At 44.0% G+C, this 23,255-nt stretch overlaps 1 protein-coding gene across 1 annotated transcript in view; it reads right to left on the bottom strand.

The window, feature by feature from the left end:
• LOC115474884 (golgin subfamily A member 4-like) overlaps positions 1-23,255 on the bottom strand; it is a 191,417-nt gene that overhangs the window by 106,492 nt on the left and 61,670 nt on the right. Inside the window, exon 3 of the mRNA XM_030210613.1 lies at positions 5,933-5,995. Coding sequence (XP_030066473.1) covers positions 5,933-5,995 — 63 coding nt within the window. The remainder of the gene's footprint in view (positions 1-5,932; positions 5,996-23,255) is intronic.

Here is a 23,255-nt window from a genome sequence, read left to right as displayed (position 1 = left end):
CAGAGGTCCGATGCCTCGATGCAGTCGATGGAGCGGCAGCCAAGGAAGATGGTCCGGACGCTGACGACGTCGATGCACTCGATGCCTCCGGTGCCGATGTCGACGAAGAGCCCGAGAACAAAACGTTCCACTGGGCTAATCTCGCTACCTGAGTCCGCCTTTGTAACAGGGAACACAGACTGCAGTTCTGAGGGCGGTGCTGGGCCCCTAGACACTGAAGACACGCAGAGTGCCTATCAGTGAGCGAGATTACCCGGGCGCACTGGGTGCACTTCTTGAAGCCGCTGGAAGGCTTCGATGTCATGGGCGGAAAAATCACGCAGGCGAAATCAAAAGCCGAAATGGCGAAAATTGAAGCACCAAATTTAGAGGGAGAAAAATCTCGACCGAGGCCAAACTAGGCCTACCCCGACAACGAAAGAAAACTTACGGGGCAAAAACTTGAAAAATACGGGAAGGGCAGAAAACCCGAAAGGGTCTTCCGGAACACTTCCGGAGCGCTTCCCAAACTTTTTTAGAAGAAAACAATGAAAAATACGTCGAAAAGGACGCGCGAGGTCGACTCTCTGGGGCACGAACGGCGTAACACGACCGTACCGAGCGCGGACGAAAGAAGACTGGCCGGCTCGAGCCGGTTTCGGGCGGGAAGACGGCCGCGCATGCGCAGTGCGCATGGGCGCGCGAGGACTAGCAAAGGCCTTTGCTAGTAAACTTTCCGATGGAGGGGGCTGCCGAGGACGTCAACCCCATCAGTGAGAACAAGCAGCCTGCTTGTCCTCGGAGAATGGATTATTATAACCTTATGTTAGCTAACTGTTCTAAACCACTTATCTATCGTCTACAATCGGTCCAGATTTCTGCTGTTAGACCAATTTTTGGGTTATCCCAATTTGAAACACTTCCACCTTTCTATGCTAAACTTCACTGGTACAAGTTGCTGTGAGAATTCAGTTCACATTAGGTGTTACCACTTTCAAAATCCTTACTGGTGAAATTCCAGAGTATATGTTGAATTTAGTATCACTATTACAAGGGTCCTCTATTAAATACAAAACTCATAATCTTTTCAATTAAAATTTCCAATGTATAAGAACTCAAAATCAGTCAAACATCTTTAATTATCTATTCAATATCAGCTAGCTAACCAGTGGAACCAGCTTTCGTTATCTATGAGATCTTGCACTCATTATTTTCAGTTTAGAAAACATTTAACTACTTTTCTATTTTGTAAGGCAGGTCTGTCTTCTGTTTGATATGTGACATTAGCTTTTTCTAATTATTTGTAGCTCCTAGATAGACTAGTCCAGCTCTTGATCACTGTAATCCAATACAAGAACTGGCATAATAATATTCCTCTTTTCTCTCTCAATGTGCTTGGCAGGCACACTGGGAGAGAGAAATGTATCCATTTGAGCTGAAGGGTGGGGGGAAGAAAACAGCACATGTAAAATGCTCATGGAGAGAAACAAGACAGACTGAATGAGCCCACATGTACCCACTATAAAAATAATCTATTATCCTTGCTCAACTGCTGGCTCTGAAGGCAGCGCAGCGTGTGCTGCCAGCATGCTCTAGCACATGACAGGCGCACGCAAGTCTGTCTGACTGCCCCAAGTCTACCTCAGCCCAGGGATCCAGGATTGCTGCTTTCACCAGCTCTCTCTGTGTGCGCTTGGAGGAAAAATTCCCTTCTTAGTTTTAACCATACCATTAGCCCCTGACAAAGGGCATAAAACTAGCTAGGCCAATTGAAAATTGTATTTATTTATTTTTGGTATATGTGCTGCCGGAGCAAGCACTTTTGGAAAGCCTGGGAGCTGCAGAAGGAATCTGTGTGGGGGGGGGAGGGGGGGAGAGGCAACAGGGGTGGTGGAATGTTGACCCATATCCCTCAGGCAAGTCCCCACAGGACCGAGCCAAATACTAAGAAGTGCAACTGGGGGTTTCAGAGCCAAGCTCCAAGCTCAAACAGGTACTATCCTGAGACTACTACTACTACTACTAATAGCATTTATATAGCGCTACCAGACACACGCAGCGCTGAACACTTGACATAGAGAGACAGTCCCTGCTCAAAGAGCTTACAATCTAGGTAAAACAGACAGACAAGACATTATGGGCAAGGGAATTACAGGGTAAAGAGGAACAAGGGAGGAGGAGGGCAATGAGTAGCGGCTAGGAGCCAAAGGCAGCAGTGAAAAGGTGAGCCTTCAGCATAGATTTAAAAACAGGTAGAGATGGAGCTAGATGTATGGGCTCAGGAAGACGGTTCCAGGCATAAGGTGCAGCAAGATAAAAGGAATGAAGTCTGGAGTTAGCGGTGGAGGAGAAGGGGGACGACAAGAGAGACTTGCTCAGACAGCGGAGTTCACAGGGAGGAATGTAGGGAGAAATGAGAGAGGAGAGGTAAAGAGGGGTCATAGAGTGGATGCATTTAAAGGTCAGTAAGAGAAGTTTGAATTGTATACGGAAGCGGACAGGGAGCCAGTGAAGAGACTTGAGAAGTGGGCTAGTGTGGGCATAACGATTCTGGCGGAAAATAAGTCGAGACTGTGACCTGGGAGCAGCTGTTAGACTCAGCCAGCAGAGTAGGGAGCTAGGCCAGGAACAGGAGCACACCATCGGCACAATCTATCCACTGCTGAAGGTAGAGAAAAATAGTGGATTGTTCCAGGGAGAACCTTCTCTTATGCTGGTGATGTCACTGGTAGAATTCAGTTTTCTTTACCTCCACCTGCTGGTAGGAAGGGATAACACCCACTGGTTCAGAACAGTGGAGTTGATACAAAGAAAGACGCTGATTACAATATCAGGATAGAATACAAATCAACAGCAACAAAATTAAAATTATTATGTGTTCCAAAATAAATATGTTAAATAAATGGGATTTTAGTGCTTTCCGAAAGCAAAAATAACTAGGATTCAACCGAAGTTTTGTGGTAAAGAGTAACATTATCCCAATTCGATTATTGTAATGCCATATATGCTGACTGTAAGGTGTGCCTGTTGAAAAAGCTCCAAACAGCTCAAAACACTGCAACCAGGTTCATATTCAAAATCTCTCGTTTTGAAAGTGCCTCCCCTTTATTAATCAAATTACACTGGCTTCCCATCAAAGTGAGAATCACCTTCAAATTACGTACCTTTATCTTTCAAATACTAAATGGCACAGCTCCAGACTATATGGTACCATTAATAAACTTACCTCAAAGAAATGCTAAATATGAGGCAAAAAACTATCTCAGACTACACCTGCCAAACTGTAGAAAAGTGAACTACAAAACTGTCCACTCTGCAGACTTCACTTACCTAGGAACCAAATGGCGGAACTCCTTACCACACCAAATAAAAAATATACAAGAATATACTAGATTCTGCAAAATCCTCAAATCGTTCCTATTCAAAAAAACCCTCACAAAGAATAACCATATCTCAAACAATTAATTATTACCTGGTTATGATCATTATGTACAATTTCTCATTCATAATAGATTTTCTAAATGTTAAACATCAATAGTTATCCCAGTATGTTTATGATACTGTATTGTAAAATTGGATTCTTAGAACAAATTACTTTCTTATGCATTATTCTTTATTATGTATCCTATACTGTTTATTGTAAGCCACACTGAATTCAAACTTGTTTGGGATAGTGGCATGTCACAAATAAATAATGTGGGATATAAATGTCACAAAAACAGTAAAACATTTTTTTTTGTTTCAATACATTTTTATTGAAAAGAGAGGCACATAACAACAACCCTCCAAGCCGGCACTCATATACATATCAAAAGCCCCCCTCCCCCAAAACAATATAAATAATACAATCCACAGTTACAATCCCCCCAAACCAGAGAAGGAAATAAAGCGGCTCAATTCCTCAACCTCCCCCTACCTACCCCCTCCCCAGACAAACCAACAAGAAATGATGTTCACTGTGGTTTCTTCAGCAATATCGTCACATTAAATCCCCCCTCCCTCAGTTCAAACAACCCTGCCAAATGAGTCCATTCCTCTTTTGATGGATCAAGAAAGTCATGTTTGTGGTCTGTCAGTTGTTCCAGGTCCTGCACCACTTTGACCTTCGAAAGCCAATCCTGTATAGAGAGACCCACAGACTGTTTCCACTTGGCCGCTGCCAAACAAATCCATTTGAGTCTCCAATGCCATTTATAACCCCTCTTATAACAAAGGCCCAACAGATAAGCCGCTGGATCCAAAGGAAACCGACTCCCCAAGCAACATCCCAAAAAGGTGGCAACTGTGGTCCAAAGAGGTTTAAACTGCCTGCAGGTCCACCATATATGGTAAAAGGTCCCTTGCTCCTCCAGGCAGTGCCAGCATATGTCCGTTGCACTCTGAGGAAACATAGCTTGCAGCTGCACCAGAGTGTAATACCAGCAGGTTAACACTTTAAAAGCATTCTCTTTAATTAATATACAAACATGCTTTCTTAACTTCACCAAATACCCTCTTCTACCCCCCCCCGAGTCAATTCCCACCCTAAATCTTGTTCCCATTGGGCCATAAATTTATATGTCACAAACTCCTTGCCCCGAAAAAAATTATATAGGAAAGAAATAGGGCCCTTAAACTTCTCCAGGGACATCCATAAATTAGCCAAATGTTCACTGTGTTCCGGATCATACCGCAACCACCCCTGGGCACTAAGGAAGTGCTTAACTTGCAAATAGAAGAAAGATCACTACCAGACAAGTCATACAAGTCCTGTAAATCCTCAAAACAGCTAATCTTTCCCACATCTAAAAACTGGCAAAACTGAACCAACCCCTGGCTCTCCCATCTAGCAAAGACTTTACTCTCCTGCCCCAAAAAATAGGCTCATAATGAACCGAAGCCAGGGAAGAAACCCCAAGACCATACTTTTGCTGTACCCTATCCCAAAGGCCCAACAGGTGCTTCATGAAGGAATTAAAAAGCACGCAAGAATATATTTGAAAACCCCTGGAGATCCGCAGTAAATGCTTCAAAGAAAAACAGGGGAAGTGCGCCTGCTCCAGAACAACCCCTGCTTTCTTCAAATGGGAGTCCTAATCGAACAACTGATGCAATTGAGCCACCCAATAATACCAGACCAAATTCAGAATACCCACCCTCCCAAGTTCACACACTGCTACATAAGGGATTTGAACAGCTGAGGCAACTTCCTCCTCCCTCCCCACCCTAGATAAGTAAAATAAATTTTCATGAATAGATTTATATCTCAAACCCCTTACAGAAAGAAATGACAACAAAAACCGGTCAAAAATATGACAATCATTGTCTGAACCTAATAACTGAACCATAAAATCTGTTTTGTTGTGTTGGGATCTTGCCAGGTACTTGTGAACTGAATTGGCCATTGTTGGAAACAGGATATTGGGCTTGATGAGCTTTCGGTCTGTCCCAGTATGGCAATGCTTATGTTCTTAACAACAAACCTTAAACATAATCAATGCTTTAACAGGCAACAAATAAAGAACAAGGGCGTAAATATTCAGCAAGCAGCGGACAGTTTTTTTAGCCGCCACTTGCTTTATGCCCCCATATTCAATACCGGGTCACGTCCACGACTGGCATTAAATATCTGGGTATCTGCGGATGGACAGTACTTATCCAGTTAAGGCCAATATTCAACCCTTAACCAGATAGGTGAAACCAGACAAAGATAAAACTGTGTTTTGTGCAGTCTGATTTGTCCAATTACCCTATCCAGTTAAGTGCTGAATATCGGCACTTACCTGCATAACTGCTGACTCTGCCCCCAAACCGTCCACAACATAGCCTGTTTTGGCATAGGTGGATAGAGGGGATATTCAGTGGTACTATTCAGTTAAGTGCCGCTGAATATCCCCAGATAGCCTCCTTAAAATCACTTTGAATATTGATCCCAGGAAAGTTTATCCAATAAATTTCAACAGGTTCATCTTACCTGAGGGATAGCTGTTTCATCTCCATTAATATTGTCTGTAGGTCTAGGAACTGGAGATGCATTCTGCAGGAAGGGAAAACACAAAAGGCATAAAGAGGAAAAAGAGAGTAACCTACCACACCCACAAGGAATGATCATTTACTCCCATGTTCTAGTGCAGATATATTTAGTGAATGCTATTAGTGCTTTCTTGTACCATTAATTTTTAACACATTTCCATGCAAGGAAGTATAATGGCATTACACATTCAAGGTCAGGAGTTAGTCCACTCTTAAGGTTATCAATAGAAATCAAACAAAATAAAACATGGAAAAGAAAATAAGATGATACCTTTTTTATTGGACATAACTTAATACATTTCTTGATTAGCTTTCGAAGGTTGCCCTTTTTCCTCAGATCGGAAATAAGCAAATGTGCTAGCTGACAGTGTATATAAGTGAAAACATTCAAGTATTACTATGACAGAAAGGACTTAACAAGGATCTGGGGTTCCTAGCCCATTATAAACCATAAAGCTGTATGTCTCTGTTGATCACCCTGCCCTCACCTATCCACACCCATCCTGTTAGAATATCAATGATATGCTTTGATGTCCCCATACATACTTCCTACCCACCCCCCTCCTCCCACCCTGTCAGACTGTCATAGTAATGCTTGAATGTTTTCACTTATATACACTGTCACTAGCACATTTGCTTATTTCCGATCTGAGGAAGAAGGGCAACCTTCGAAAGCTAATCAAGAAATGTATTAAGTTATGTCCAATAAAAAAGGTATCATCTTATTTTCTTTTCCATGTTTTATTTTGTTTGATTTCTATTGATAACATTCAAGGTCAGAATTTAACTTTTGACAGAAGTGGGGCAAAGTTTAAAAAAACATATCAAGCCTGCAAGTCAGTTTACTATATAACTAAAACAGTACATTTTTTGCTGAAGGATTTAATTTCCTGCAACTTTAGGAGGAAGAAGGCATTAGGGTGACAGAAAATAAAATCATATAATTAAAACATTTAAGAAAGCAGAAGCTTTGGCTTGCATAATTTTTTTCTGGCAGTTTATACTTCTTGATGAAACTGGAAAAAATTAAATTCTGGACTAAAGGAGTGCTGTTTCAAAATTGTTCCAGTAAACTGATTTGCGGGCTCTTTTTTGTGTTAATTGTTGTTCTTTATCTCCCTACTTCTGCCTGAAACTTAAATCTACAGTAGCTCTAAATCGATTAAAATTATAAGACTATAACACAAAACTACAAAGCAGTTACAAGCACAGGGGATTAGTACAGCAAACGCTCTACACCCATAGTCACACATTCTAGACAACTGTATGCACTTTCACAACAGTGTATATAAAGGCATAAAAAGCCAAAGTTCTAAAAGAAAAATTTATTTCAAAGAATAAACTTGTTATTATTAAATGACAGACATTTGATGTTTGGACTGGCTCAGGCAAAGCACTGCCCTTAAGGAGAAAATTCCCCAAATGCTTTCCACTTAGCCCCTTAGAAAACAAATATCATAGTATGGATAATCATTGTCCGAACTAGAAGGGAAAGATGGACAAGGAATTAAAATTAATCAGATAGCCATAAATGCTGGCTTCACAGCACATTCAATCTGACAATTAATCCACTTTCTTCCCATCTTGGGTTGCAGCAACTGTCAAAAATAAGGAGTCTGAAGCTTTTGATCATAAACCTACCCACAAACCTAGGCCCATGTTCCCTTATGCTAGAAACTGCAAATCTGTATGCACAAACAGTCCCTGTCACAACTTCAACGCAAATCCTGGCTTCGCTAGTCCAAACAGACACAGTGTGCCCGGCATGCGCGACTGTGCACTGCTGATCAGAAGGACGCTGTGCATGCACAGGCACGAGGGATGCGACATGTGCCTCTGTGATTCCTCCCTTCTGTGGATGCTCATTCCCCTGTTCTTTTTTCCCGTCCGGTGGGTGCTTTTTCCTCTTTGCGGCACACGCAGCTGCTCCCCTCTTGGACGGATTCTCTTCCATGATGTCAGATACCTTCACCACTTAGGGGAGGGGAGGGCCGCTTCTCAGGGCCTCAGCTACAACTTCAATGGAAAGCACAGGTGCATTTTGTCTTTTGCTTATCACCTACCTGAACCTGACACTGTCTTCTGCTAGCCACATGCCTGAACCTTTAAGCCTGAACCTGACACTGTCTTTTGGTAGCCACCTGCCTGAACCTGACACTGTCTTCTGTTAGTCACCTGCCTGAACCTTTAAGCTTGAACTTGAGACTGCCTTCTGCCAGCCACCTGTCTGGACCTACAGCCTGCGCCTGTTACTGTTCCTGGTTGTCTCTTCTTGTGCCCAGATCCTCCTCAAGTCCTGTCGGCTGCCAGCACCCAGGGGCTCAACCGCTGGGGAATGGCTGTCATCACAGGTGAAGCACCGGGCGTTCCGACTGCTGGTCCTGGAACAGAACTCGAGCCTTTAGGCCTGGTGTCACTGGTTCCGGAACAGCATAAGGGCTCACACTTCAAGACAGTCCATGTGGCTAAGGTGACAGATACATGACAGTCATTTTCTTATAATCATACCACTTAGAGGTGTTACAAGCACAAATAAGCAATTACCTCACCTTAGCCAAACATGAAGCACTGCACAATCCTCAACATTGCTGGTACTGAATTTGCATGTAAGTATTTTAATACAGGGAAAAACCTTTAATCATATAATCATAACCATCTGTTTTGGTTTTGCTAGAGGTTCCAGAAAACTCTATCTTGGTAATTGATTTTCCTTTTATAAAGACATTAATGTCCAGTTAAAAATACACTTTTTTTTTTAACTCAATGCTATTTTTTAGAATTCAAAAACATGACTGCACACCAGTAAAGTAGGCATGGCCAAGCACTAACCAAATGGTCAATATTCAGCCAGCAGCAATCTTTTTAAATGCATATCACCACCAGATAAATTAGAGCTAGATATTCAATGACGGGCAATGTACGGATAACCAACACCCAATATCCAGGACTAACCAGATAGGAGGCAAACACCAGTATTTATGCAGGTGCTCAGCTGAACACTGGCCGGGATCCACATAAGACAATTAGGTAGGTCATGAATAAGGGCATCTGTTCAGTTCTCACTCCTCCAATGACAATTCTCCCTCCCTTTCCCACCCCCACAAACAAAAGCACCCCCACAGCCTATTTTTAGAGTACCTGGTAGTTTGTAGTAGAAAAGACAGGAGTGATTCCCACTTGTCCCTGCCCAAGGTGGCTCCAACTTCAATATGGCTGCCATGGGTGGGGATCACTCCTGCCCTCTCTACCCTATCAGAAAGTTATCTATGTACCAACCGATATTCAGAGCTGGTACCAGGGCCCAATGCTTAAAAGTAATCATGGGTGCTAGAAGCCATTAGTACCATTCTAGTACCCGCATCTGCCAGTGTACAATGCTCAAAAGGCCCTACCGTGGGAAGCGGCAAGCTCGCCGGACAACAAAGCAAATAGCATACAAATGTATGCAAACACAGTCATTTCCTATTCCCTGATGCTCAGACAACAGCGCAGTCAACAAGTGTGTTCTTACTGCCGAAAACCTAACGCCAGTTCAGAGATGGTATTAGGGTTGGATCATGAGAAGAGTAGAATTTTTCGACTTGTCACATAGCCTTCAAAAAAGCATCAATGCACGCTAGCACTAACTGCTACGCCCTACATCTGGAGAGGCCCCTGAAAGCAGCAGGTAGGCCCCAAGCCTGCACCATGTCTAGCAGGGCTCTTATAAATTCCAATTGCTGTATTGTTTGAAGATGAGACTTGGGGTAGTTGATCATGGACCCTAGTAACTCCAGCACTCAAATAGTTCTCTGCATGGACTCCTGAGCACCCTCCTTTGATGTGCTCTTGATAAGGTACAGAAACACATGAACTCCCAGTCTGCAAAGCAACACTGCAGCTATTACTAAACAATCTGTGAAGATCCTGAGATCAAGGCCAAATGGCAGAACGTGGTACTGAAAGTGGTATTTCCTCACATGAAATCTGTAATACTTCCTGTGGCTGGGAAGTATCTGAATGTAGAGATTTCTTTGCCTAGATTTAAAACATTACTAACAACCCACTTTTTCCAACAGGCATTTGATTTGCCTATTACCTAGTGGCTCATGCTTTCAGCCTGCACAGACCTCTGGAGATACACCCTTTCCCTTTCTCCCCTCCCACCTTCTATTATCTTTTTAGCTTACCTGTGATGTGTGAATGAATACTCTGACCTGTCTTAACTGGAGTTCTTTTTCATTTTATTCTGAAACAATTGTTTTGCAAATCGTCTTGATCTTTGTTAGTATTTTTTTTATTTTTGTTACATTTTGTACCCCACGCTTTCCCACTCATGGCAGGCTCAATGCGGCAGGCAATGGAGGGTTAAGTGACTTGCCCAGAGTCACAAGAAGCTGCCTGTGCTGGGAATTGAACTCAGTTCCTCAGTTCCCCTGGACCAAAGTCCACCAACCTAACCACTAGGCCACTCCTCCACAATAAAGGTGGTATATCAAATTCTACAATAAAACAACAATATATAGCCATCCTTTAAGTCCAGAAAGCATAGCCAATCATTTGCCTGAATCATGGGGAGAAGGAAGCTCAGAGAAAGTATCCTGAACTTTTCTTTAACCAGATACTTATTCAGGTCCCTGAAGTCTAGCATGGGACGTAATCCCTCCATTTTCTTGGGCACAAGAAGTACCTGAGGACCAGAACCCATTCCCTTCTTCCCCTGGTGGGATGAGCTTGACTACTTTGGCCTGTAGAAGGGTGGAGAGTTCCTCTAGCACACTCTTCACCATGGATTTCAAGTAAATGCTCGTGTAGAGCTGGTAAATCTGGATGCGGGAATTGAGCATCCAGGCCTGAAACACTTTCCTCCCAAAGGAATCCAGTGTCCTGGTCTCCCTACCCGGGAGATTCGAGAGATGAGTCCTGGAGCTCCTGGTCCTTTTGAGAGCGGATTTGACTAGAATAGAGTGGTGGGGCAGCTAGGCCTTTTCAAATCTGGGAGGCTGTGTATCTCTGAGAATGATATGGAGTGTCTATAAGTTTTAGCTATAATGTTGTACTTCAGGTATGCTGCACTATTTCCCATCCCCCATCCCCCAAGGGATGTCCAAGACCGGGCATGCCTCGATGTTGAGGACCCTTGTCCTTGAGAGCGGCAACGAGAGAGTAATTGCCATCTTGACTCCAGCAAAGCTTCCTCCATCGACAACAGGGTACCGCCCTAGGTGGCAGTCAACACCGGGACCATAAGTGGCACCGGCATCAGAGTCCGCACCGCAGGCTGAGGGCCAGGCAAGGCCCCAGCAGGAAGTATGCAGGCGCAAGCACCCCTGATACTGACGCACATCGCTGCACGAGGCCATCCAGAAGCTCAGGGAGCAAGGCCTGGCTGCGCTCGAGGACTGACATCAGGAAAGACTGTGGCGTCGGCTGAGGCACAGGTTGAAGAATTACTGAGGCTGAAGCAGAAGCAGGATCTTGGCTGCTTGGAGACGCATGCATCGGTACCTCCTGGATGGAGGGGGAGTGATCCTCCTGGTGCCAATGCTTCTCGGGTGCCGAATCCCTCTGCGCCCCGGAGCTCCCAGCACCATGGATCACAGGAGATTGGTGATGGTGCTTCTTAGCCTTCGCCTGATACACGTCACCCATGCTCCTCGGTGCCAAGGACGTCACGGGGTGGATGGGAAGGCACTCACGCATGTGCGGTGGAGCACGGCTCACGCTCCTTAAAGCTCTAGTTTTTTCTATGGCATATTTGCGTCTACCCACTTGTGAGAGTAAGCAAGCCTGCTTGTCCGCTGAGAAATATAACTTATATTTACCAGTACTTTAGATCCAGAACAAAAATATATAAATATAAAATCATAAATTTACCATATACTGTAAGTTTTTTTTTTTTTTTGGGGGGGGGGGGTTTAAGCTGTAGTCAGAGTTGTTAACAGTACCTTTTTACCAACTCCAATTCCGACTCCATAGCCCTGCAGAACATATCGGGATACATTCTACAAAGATTAAAAGTTCTCAGATGGGAAGCAAGATAGCAACTGATTTTGCTTCAAAAACTACTTTAAGTGAGTCACTATCCAAAGTGCTGATTTTAACTATGACTTGATCCGCCCCCACACACACATATCTCCCCCACACATCCCCTATACCTCCAGATTTGCCTGACAGGATTGATCAAGTCCTGGATGCAGAGACCTGTTGTCACGGTGGTGACTGTTTCCTTGTCTGTGCTCACCTCGCCCTCTGGTGGCCTGAACCAGTGGCTGCTATGAACTGTCAGACTTCAGCCCAGTCCGGTCCGGATCTTCCAGGCTGCCAGACTTGCTTTTCTTGTTTGTGCCTGAACAGCACCCGTAGCTGCCTTGTGATTCCTGCAGCTGAACTTCAGCTGCTGATGGTGCTGATGGGCTTTATTAGCCACCTGGAAACTTCTGTGTTTGCCTTTGCATTGTCTAAGGTCCCTGGTATGTGGGTGTGCTCTGTGCACTTCTGCCTAGTCCAGTTCTAGTCTGAGTTTCTTGCCTGGTTCTAGTTTGTTTGTGTGGAGTTAGCTTTGGTTTTATTGCTTAGTTCCTAGTCTTGTTTTGTGGTCTGCATTTCCTTGTCTTGTGTCTGTGTTCCTTTTTAGTGGCTGCTTGGCAGCTTTCAGTCCTGACTCTCACCTGTCTGTGTTTCTGTCTTAGTGGCTGTCTGGCAGCTTTTAGTCCTGACTCTGTTGTGTGTTTCCTGCTGGTATCCAGTTCCTGCCCTGTCCTGTAAGTCCTGCCGGCCGCCTGCACCCAGGGGCTCAACTCCTGGGGAACAGCGGTCAAGTGCAGGTGAAGTCTAGCTGTTCCTGCTCTGCCTGTCCCAGCTTGTTTGCCTCTGCTGCAACTCCAGTCCGGGGTTCCAGTCCTGTTCTGCCTTGCCTCTGGTTTGGGGGTGGTTTTGCCTGCCACTGCCGCTCCACAGCAGTGGTCCAAGGGCTCACAAACCCTGTGCTTCCGTAAGAAGCCTGACACCTGTGTCCTGACTGCTAGAATACACTACAAGTTAATGTCATTTATTTCCGCTTATATACTGCTCTTATCCAGAGATACAACAGGGTAAATCCAGGACAGGATCAACCCTGACAAACTTTGAGCAAGCTGGCAACCTATCTTCCTGCTGTAAGTTGTACTGCTGCCTTCTCTCATTCACTAATAGAAAGGTTAATGCACACCTTTGGGTAGGTGTTTAACAGCCAGGTAGCCTGCAATTTGTTTTAATCTAGTGTATTTTAAAACTTTGAAAGCATATATAAACTGCATTTGACAAAAGTATGCAAAAAAATACAACTTTCATTGGTTTCCACAACCTCCCCCTCCCCCCCATAGTCTGTGTAGATTCAAAACAATGGGTGACAAAGCAAATCAAGGGTGTGATTTAAATAAGATTTTTTTTTTTCGTGTAGGCACAAAAATGGAAGACAACTTTATCAATCAGATTAGTGGCTGCATAGAAGAACCCATGTGGTTTAAAATGTTGGAAAAAGATGCTCTCTTTTACATATTAACAAAGAAACCTTAGATTTTTTTTTCTTTTTTCTCTTATGCTATAATGTGACATTACATTGAAAAAAGTTACAAGGAAAGAAGGAAAAATAAAACTTCTACCCAACTTGTAATGTTTTCTGTGAATACTTGCGTATATTCATTCTGTACTGACTATATATACTAACAGCAAAAAAGTAGCGAGATCAACACGACACTTCCAAGACACCATGGAAGTGAGTAATGAATTGATTTGCTCTTTTTCTGACCACTGACAGGTCAGTAGTGACTCATGAAATGCATAAGTTAAAAGCTCAGACTTAAAATGTCTGAGCACTGCATTTTCTGTACTTTATGCTTAAAGCTGCATCTTTCTGACTAAAGGCTCAAACTTAGAAAGCCTGACAGTTTCATCTTTCTGTACTTCGAGGTCATGCTGTTCCAGCAAGGAGAGCTCTTTCCCTGCCCTGGCAGAAAAGGTGACACTAATTCTACATACACAAGGACACTGAGAATGTATTTACAGTTTCAAGGTTAAGATGCGTTGAGGTTCTGAGATAACACTATAATAAACATGGGTACTAAAGAAATTCCTATAACAAGATGGCGACTGCAATTTTTTGTAAAAACCTTAGAGGTGCTGAAGTTCTATAAACATTATTCTGTAAACATTCAGATAGTGCGTTCCATTTAATGTAAACAATAACGTAAGACAGAATTTAGCTGATGTTACAATAAAATTGGCTGAAGTTGCAAATTGTCGACTGGATGGGAGGGGATTGATGCTCAATCAACTGTATATAAGGCACTCTTCTGTTACATCTAATCAGAGGCTCAGACCATCCACAGTAACTGCATTTTCACCACAGTGAAATTTCCTTCTCCCGCAACAAATATTTCTATTTGTTGGGCTTTCCTTAATTCCATAATTACTTTACCTAATTCCCTATCTAATTCCCTAATTACTTTGCCTAATTACTTCACCAGATTACTCTGTCTGATTACCTTGCCTAATTATATTGTCTGATCACCCTGTCTAATTATTTTGCCTAATTGTTTTATTGCTTAATTAATTCATTGTCTAATTGCTTTATTGCCTTGTTATCTATAATTGGTAAGTAATAAAGACTTTTCCTTTAGAAGAAACATAGTCTCCATCCTTTCTAATTTCTCTGATTCACTCTGCCTATTCTGTCAAACTATATCTTGGGAATGGCTGGTCCACTGTACCTTGGGAAGTGTTAGGAGACAAAAACCCTATTGCTTCACCTGTCCAAACTATTATATTCCATATGACAAGTGTAAGGATAAGAGAGAATATTACAGCCCTCTCTGGAACTAGGTTGTCAGAGGGGGCCATATGAGAACAAACTCCACTATAAACAGTAATAAAAATGCTTTATTAAAGGAAAGTTAAAAAGACTCGACATGGAGCCATGTTTCGGCGAAAAAATGCCTGCTTCAGGAGTCTGTTTGTTGTGTAAGCCAATGAATGGAACACCAAAATCAAGGCAGCGTTTCTTGCTTAGCACCACTGCGGTTGATTTCTGTTCCAGTTTTGATTGTTTTTTAAGCTTATGCTTATTCATCTATCATTAGCCTTTCTAAAGACTTGATTTGACTGCCTTGCTTATGGTGTTCCATTCATTGGCTTACACAACAAACAGACTCCTGAAGCAGGTGTTTTTTCGCTGAAACACGGCTCCGTGTCGAGTCTTTTTAACTTCCTATATAATAATTTCCAACTCCAACATTCTGAAGCTGACTACCGTGGCACTGAAGGGTTCGTAGGGTCCGTGTGGTTCGTAAGGTTCGTGCTGCCTGTAACCATCTGTCTCACTGTCCCGCCCTCGTGTCATAACGTTATGACGTCAAGGGCTGAACACAGAGGGAAAGGGACCCAGCATAGTTGCCAGGCAAAGCAACGCAACGTCACAAACATGAGGGTGTTGTCGTCCCTCCCTTCCTCCCTCCGATGTTTAAAAGTCATCTTCACTTACCAAGTCAGGGTTACGGCGGCTGGCAGCAGCGGTAAAACGCGTGTAGCCTCGGCCCTTTTCTCTCTCTCAGCTGTGGTCCCGCCCTTGCGGAAACAGGAAATGAGGGGAGGACCACAGCTGAGAGAGAGAAGGGCCGTGCCTGCACGCCTTTTACCGCTGCTGGTGGCCGCCGTAACCCCAACGAGGTAAGTCAAGATGACTTTTAAACTTCGTAGGGAGGAGACCTGGAACTGGAAGGGAGGGACGACGACCCTGGAACTGGTTGGGAAGGAGGACCCTGGAACTGGGAGGGAGGGAGGGGGTCTGAAACTCAGACGGAGGGGGACCCTGAAACTCGGAGGGAGGGGGAGACCCTGAAACTCAGAGGGAGGGAAGTGGGGGAACGACGACCCTGGAACTCGGAGGGAGGGAGGGGGGACGACCCTGGAACAGAGGGAAGGAGGGGGGGACGACCCTGGAACTTAGAGGGAGGGAGGGAGGGAGGGGGAGACGACCTTGGAACTCGGAGGGAGGGGGGACGACCCTGGAACTCGGAGGGAGGGGGGACGACCCTGGAACTCGGAGGGACGGAGGGAGGGGGGCACGACCCTGGAACTCGGAGGGAGGGGGACCCTGGAACTCGGAGGGAGGGGGGACGATGACCCTGGAACTGGGAGGGAGGGGGACCCTGAAACTGGGAGGGAGGGGGCACCCCTGGCACACACTCTCTCTCTCACAGACACACTCGCACCCAGTCTCACTCGCTCAGTCACACACACACATTCTCTCAAACATACACACTCCGAGGAAAACCTTGCTAGCACCCATTTCATTTCTTTCAGAAACAGGCCTTTTTTACTAGTTCATTTAATAAAGCATTTTTATTACTCGCCTCCAAGGTGTCTTGGAAGTGTCGTGTTGATCTTGCTACTTTTTTGCTGTTCTTTTATTTTTTTCCACGTAGCGGATCTAGTTTCTCCACTTTTGTTGGTTTTTTGTTTGCTGACTATATATACAGCAAATGTAATACCTGGTGTTATGATAACATTATTTTAAAAAAAAGGAAAAGTTTGGTGCAGTGTTGTATAGTAACTAAGTAAATGTAACTAATCACTGTACTTAAGTAAAAGTTTAGTCAATTTTATTTGTAAAGAAGTACAGGAAACATTTGTTACTTTTAACGAAGTAATAATGTCACCAATGCTTACTACTTTTACTCAGTTACATCTGATGCTTGCAGCTAAAAGTGGAAACAAGATGTAAATGACGACTCTTCAGTAAACCAAATGAAACAGCAAAACCTGGAATAGGATTTTGCTATTACATAACCTTGTCACTCAAACAGTGGATCATCTCATCTTATATTTTGCTGTTCAGGGAATACAGTCTATGAGAACAGTGGAGTTGCCTGTGTTTGTTGTACTGTTTGCCTGTCTCCAGCGAAACAGTAATGAGTTGAGTCGTTTGAAGCAGACACGAAGTTGAAGCTGGCTGCAATTTTTGATGGACGAATGCTTCTACCAAAACAGACTAGACTGCTGGTCATCTCATAGAAACTTTTACATTAGAGTGACTGTCCACTGGACTGATAAGTCTTTTACAGAGGAAGTCTGCTTGTCTGGCCTTAAGACTGAAGGGTTCAACAACGATTACAATTTTAAGAAAGCCTTCTCTGAATTGGACAGCATGACAATAACGAAGATGAAGATGCAAGTGATGAATTAGCACTACTAATGCACATGATGATAACAATGATGATAAAGTATTTTTTGATATATGGAAGTCAAGTGTTTCAGACAGAGATTCCCTTTGTTCAATACCTGCAGACCCAGTCAGAAGACATCCTATATAATAAAACTCACCCTCAACGTTCTGAGGACACTGACGTCACTGTCAGGTCCTCCGGGCACTTCCTTCCGGTTCGAAGCCTTCGTGGTGGTGAAGCCACCAAAAACACTGTGTTGGGGCCCCGCCCTCGCATCAAACGTGATGACGTCAAGGGAGGAGCAATGGCGTCAGTGGCTTCACAACAAACGACACAGCACATTGAAGGTGGCGTGCCCAGGTCCGCAACAATGGCGGCCAGTGCCATCAGAACGCCAAAAGGGGTGAGCAGGGAGGGAGGGGGGGAGGTTTGGAAGGAAACCGTGCTAGCGTCCGTTTCATTAACGCAAGAAACAGGCATGTTTTACTAGTCAATAATATTGTAAACTGGCCTGATCTGAAGGAACTTCTTATCAGACTGAATAATCCACTTCCTGGTAGTGCAGTTGTTGAACAGCTTTTTTAGCTATGCTGGATTATTGACTCATATGAGTAACAATCATTTTCAAAATTTTGTTTTACTAAAAGCAAAGTGAACTGAATTGAAGAGCAATAAAGTTAAAATAAAAACTTTAACAATAGTTGCATTCATTGTAATTGTGGTACTTTTACTTTTAACTCAAAAAGTAGTATATTAGGCAATAACTTTTTTACTTTCACTTAAGTAAATGTTTTAATGTGTTCTTCACCATACTTTTACTTAAGTATTAAAATATACATTTATTTTTACTTTCACCTAGTACTTCGGACAACACTAGAAGACGGAGCATAAACAGCACAACACAAACATACTACTCATTTAATGTTAGAAAGTTTGTATCAGCCACATCTACTGGGTAGTAAGCCCTTAATTTTAGAGCAGTGTTAGAGGTGGATAGGGCAATCAGGATGCCTTTAGGAGACTGTAAGCCAAAAGCAATCCTAAGCATTCTAGAATTACTCTTCTCCCCCACCAAAGGCATGGCTGAAAGGGGTGGGAGGACTCACCACAGTGTCACGCTTGGCATGATCCAGAGCAAAGATAGTATACTCAGAGAGAAATGCAGGCTCTGCTATCATCCCGGCCAGCAGCTGTGGCAGTCAATGCAATAAGCAGAGAGACGGAAATAAAACAGTGATGAGAAAATAAACATGGCCAAAGGGTACTTCAAAATCTTAGGTCATCAGCTCCGATTGTGCTGTATGATAAAATCATCTACAGAAACACACAGACAAGTTAAAGCGACTGTCCACCCTTAAAATAAAAAATAAAATAAAAATTTTTAATGTGAAAGCCAGGCCTGCAAAAAACATGGGACACTTTCTTTTTTTTTTTTTTAGTGAGAGCTAAAAAATGGCAAAAAAGCATGCATTCACTTTTACCCCTAAGAGGTCATAGAAATTTTATGGATTGGAAAGGTGGTTTACTGTGGAACAGTAAACTGCAAGCAACCTCTTTTCAGGCTACAGTGCCATGAGCCTTCATCAGCAGCTACCCAAGGTTTTCCCACTCCCTACAAACTTCATTTTAACTCTATTCTCATTTAGTTTGGCCAGTGTAGCAACAACTTATGGCCTGGGACCTAAGGGAACAGCATGCACTCCTAGTCTGACCAGTGAAGGAATGGGATAGGTTAGAGGAGATGACTGAGAGTGTCAAGGAAGCCAAAGTTCAAATCCTACTTCTCCTACTGCCATTCCTTGAGACCTAGGGTGGGTTATTTCATTCTCCATTTCCTTATGTACAAACTTAGATTGTATACTCTCTGGACAACGTGAATAACACCCTTACTTGTTGATAACTCGCCTTGAGCTCAGATTTGGAAAAGCTGTTCAATGCACATATCATTTCTCCCATGAAGAAATACTGTCCATTAATCCTAAGGCAATTCACTTGGAGTTTCAGTGCAATCTCTTGCTCCAGAACTTCCTTTCCACTAAACAAATGTTTGTTTCTACTGCATACATACAAGGTGTTTGAATACATTTATGATACTCTTCTTCTCTAGGGTCTTAGTTGAGTCTTAAAAGTCTCTTCTGGCAGGTCTTTTAGTAAAGACCCTGCAAAATTTAAGAGCCTTTCTCTGGGCTGCCTCTACAAGGTCTGTATCCATTTGGAGTTACAACTTCTAGAACTGGCCATGCTAACCCAAGGGAGGTCTTAATGCCTACTGATTATACTTCTCCATTTGTCTCCTCAATATTTTTTCTATCACGTCTCATTTGTTAATCCCTCAGGGATGTCCACTCAATTGCATCTTGTATCACTGCCTAGGTACACAAATAAAAGAAAACTTTTCTTCCTAATTCCTCTGCAATTCTACTGATGAAGAAGATATTGATTAGAACCAGCTACACAACTAATCCCTGAAGCATTCCACTACATTCACTCTGCTAAAGCCTCCATAAGGTACAGTAAAGTCTTGATTATCTGACTTAAAACAGTACATTGTCGGATAAGTGAAAAGTCGGATAATACAGAAAACAATAGTAACCCCTCAAACAATGTACAAAAGCTGTAAAAGCAGGGTCCCGGGTCACAACAGTGATGTTTTGCTGTAAAAGCAGAATCCCAGGTCTGAAACAAATTGTCTCAGGTGCGAAACTTCCCTCTGTGCTACGCCGGAAAACAGAAAGAGACACGATGACGTCACCAGGAGGGTCTGTCAGATATATTGGATGGTCGGGTAAATCGAGACATTTGCCCATATTAACAAAGTTTGTACTCTCCAAGTATACACCTTGCTCTAGCTTCTTTCTTACATTAATTCACACTGACTGATGACAACTGAAACTCAGATAACCACTTAAATATTATAACACTATCTCTGCTTTCATGCATCTTATTCAGTATCACCCCCTCCATTATGGGTTCTATTACTTATATCCTGAGAAGAGCTGCAGTTCAGCGAAATCTCAGACTCTACATAATGGATTCTAAAAATGATAGAAACCCATCCATAGTCAGCAAAGGAAAGTTTCCTATCAACAACAAATCCCCCTCCTGCAATCTTATACACATCTTGACTAAACCTGTCCAGCACTTCTACCTACACCTAAAGGCTATAGATTACACCTCTACAGATTGAAGTGCTATATCATTTTTCCAAAGTAGTCCACAGCCTTGCTCTCCACCCTTTCCCTTGTCCATGCATTTCAGTAGTTTTAATAATTTTTGTTTTTATATAAAGTTCCATTTCTACCCTTTCTGCCTATCCTTCTTTCACAGATTATAGCCTGATATGGTTCTCTCTCTGACACAGGGCCCAAACAACATTTCCTTGAAAAAACAATATCTAGAACTGCCTCAATAGCTTGTTAATCTACCATTTAATACTCAATACCTTCCATCTATAATCGAAGACAGACAAGAAAAAAGAGAAATATTTTTTTTCTCTGGCTCCTTGTTGTTTACAGGTAACCTTTTAGTTGTGTTTATATTCTTCTTCAGTACCATTAATTAAAAAAAAGGATATGAAACTCTGGACAGAGGACGCTGTTGTTTGCTGCATATACTTGTGAAATAGAGCATGCAAATTTCTTCTGGAATAGTTGAGCAAGAGGTCTTAACTTAAAGAGTGTAATGGTCAGTACTTGTTTACATACACATCTTCTGCACTTTAGTATTATATCATCAGTGCAGTCTATACCTTGATCAAGCCAACTAACTTGGCAGATACCTAGAACACCATCAATCAGTAGACTTAAAGGAGTGTTAACATGCTGGCTGTGTGCCAATTATCAGCTTTACTAAAATCCTATATAATAATTTGCACCTCCAATTTCTACGTCTGGATGCCTGGATTCGTAACACAATTCCCATTGGTCGCCCTCGTGTCTAAACATGATAACGTCAGAGAGCGGATCAGTGAGAGGGAAGGGAAGCCAGCACCAGCCAGCCACAGAACGTTGGAGATGAGGATAGAATCGCGGGAGAATCGCCCCCTCCCTCCCCCCCCCCCCGTCCTCCCAGTTCCATGCCCCCCCTCCCCCGAGTTCCAGACCCCTGCGCCTCCCTTCCTCTCTCTCTCTCTCCCCCCTCCAAGTTGCAGCCCGACCTGCGTTGCCCGCCCTCTTCTCCCAGTCCTCCGCCTGCCCCTCGCCGTCTTGTGTGCTGCCCAGAATTTAAAAGATCTTACCTCGGGGTCCAGCAGCAGCAGTGAAAGGCGAGCAGGCACGGCGCTTTAGCTTGCCTTCCCTTCTCTCTCAGCTCTGCCTCTGGTCCTGCCCTTCCGGAAACAGGAAATGAAGGTGGGACCAGAGGCAGAGCTGAGACAGAAGGGAAGGCAGGCTGAAGTGCCGTGCCTGCTCACCTTTCACTGCTGCCGCCAGACCCCCAAGGTAAGAACTTTTAAATTCTGGGCGGCACGCAGGAAGGCGAGAGGACTGGGAGAAGAAGGCGGACAACGCAGGTCGGGCTGCCACTCGGAGGGGAGAGAGAGAGAGGGAGGAAAGCGCAGGGGGGAGGGTCTGGAACTTGGAGGGGAGGGGAGGAGAGGGAGGGGGCAAGGAACTTGGAGGAGAGGGAGGGCGGGAGCATGGAACTCAGAGGAGAGGGAGAAGAGGGGGGCCAGGAACTAGGGGGGAGGGGAGGGGGAGGGAGGAAACCTGGAACTCGGAGGAGAGGGGGGCCTGGAACTCGGAGAGAGAAGGAGGGAGGGAGGCCTGGAACTCAGAGGAGAGGGATGGGGGCCTGTAACTCAGATGAGAGGGGGGGGGGGGGGGGGCCAAGCTGGAACTTGGATAACCTTGCTAGCGCCCGTTTCATTTGTGTGAGAAACGGGCCTGTTTTACTAGTGCTAAAATAAAACAGGGTGTTGACTGGCTACTTTTCTGCATTTCATGCTGTTAAATAAAAAAAATAAAATAAAAGATTACTGTACTGCCATGCAACAAAAAAATAAATGCCACCTTCTTTAAGTCACACAGATTTCACAACCAATTAATATTCATTAAATATATATATTTTTTTTAAACAGACAAAAAACACTCAGATCTGGACAATAGAGTGAATGTTATTGTTACGATTGTGGTCGTGACCCCTCTCAAACTTACCTTATTTCTGGTGGTCAGCTTCTTAGCTGGCTTGTCTGTTCTTCCTGAGTCAGCTCTGTCTCTCTGTGCTGGCTGCTTCCAGCGTGGCTCTAATTACTCCACTATACTGCACCTGTGTGTGTTAAGCCTCTCTGTGCTTCAGTATGCTTCCTGCCTGTGTCCAGTAGTTGTGACATCATCAGTCAGGGCCTTGATAAGGAAGTGGTGTTCTTCCATTCAGGGCCTTTGCAAACGCCAAAGGTCCAGGTTAGTGTTTGGTGCTGTTAGCACTTCTGCCTTGTCTTGCTTGCCTTGAATCCAATCCTGAATCCAGTCCTGTTGGCTCCCTTTCCCTCCTATCTGAGAACCCTGAACCCCTTGTGCAGTTGGCACTGCAGCTTTGCTCTTGTCCAGGTGCCAGTGGGCACTTATGTACCCTGTCTGCTTTTGGCTTCCTTTCCCTCCTGTCTGAGAACCCTGAACCCCTTGTGCAGTTAGCACTGCAGCCCTGCTTTTGCCTAGGTGCCTGTGGGCACTTCTGAACCCTGTCTGCTTTTGGCTTCCTTTCCCTTCTGTCTGAGAACCTGATTCCCCAGTGCAGTTTGCACTTCAGCCTTGCTTTTATCTGGGTGCCTGTGGGCACTTCTGTATCCTGGTTCTCTGTTCACCTTGGGCTTCTACCCTATCCTGGTTAGCCAAGCTTGTCTGGAAGTCCTTCTCCCTGTATAATATCTGTACTTCCTCTGTTCATGGCTGGCTGTCTTCAGCTTCAGCTACCCTCCTGCTTGTGTCTGCCCTGCTTGCTTTTAGTTTCCTTCCAGTCCGGTCTGTTTAGGAATCCTGATTCCTATCCTGAACCCTATTTTGGCCAAGCTTGTTTAGTGTTCCTTCTAGTGTGAGTTTCCTGGTGTTCCAGCCTGCTAGTTCCAGTACCAGTTTTCCTCCAAGT

The sequence above is a fragment of the Microcaecilia unicolor genome, chromosome 1 (genome assembly GCF_901765095.1).
Source record: "Microcaecilia unicolor chromosome 1, aMicUni1.1, whole genome shotgun sequence".
Taxonomy (NCBI): Eukaryota; Metazoa; Chordata; class Amphibia; order Gymnophiona; family Siphonopidae; genus Microcaecilia; species Microcaecilia unicolor.
Note: the sequence above shows the minus strand (reverse complement) of the source record. Positions and strands in the feature narration are given on the sequence as shown.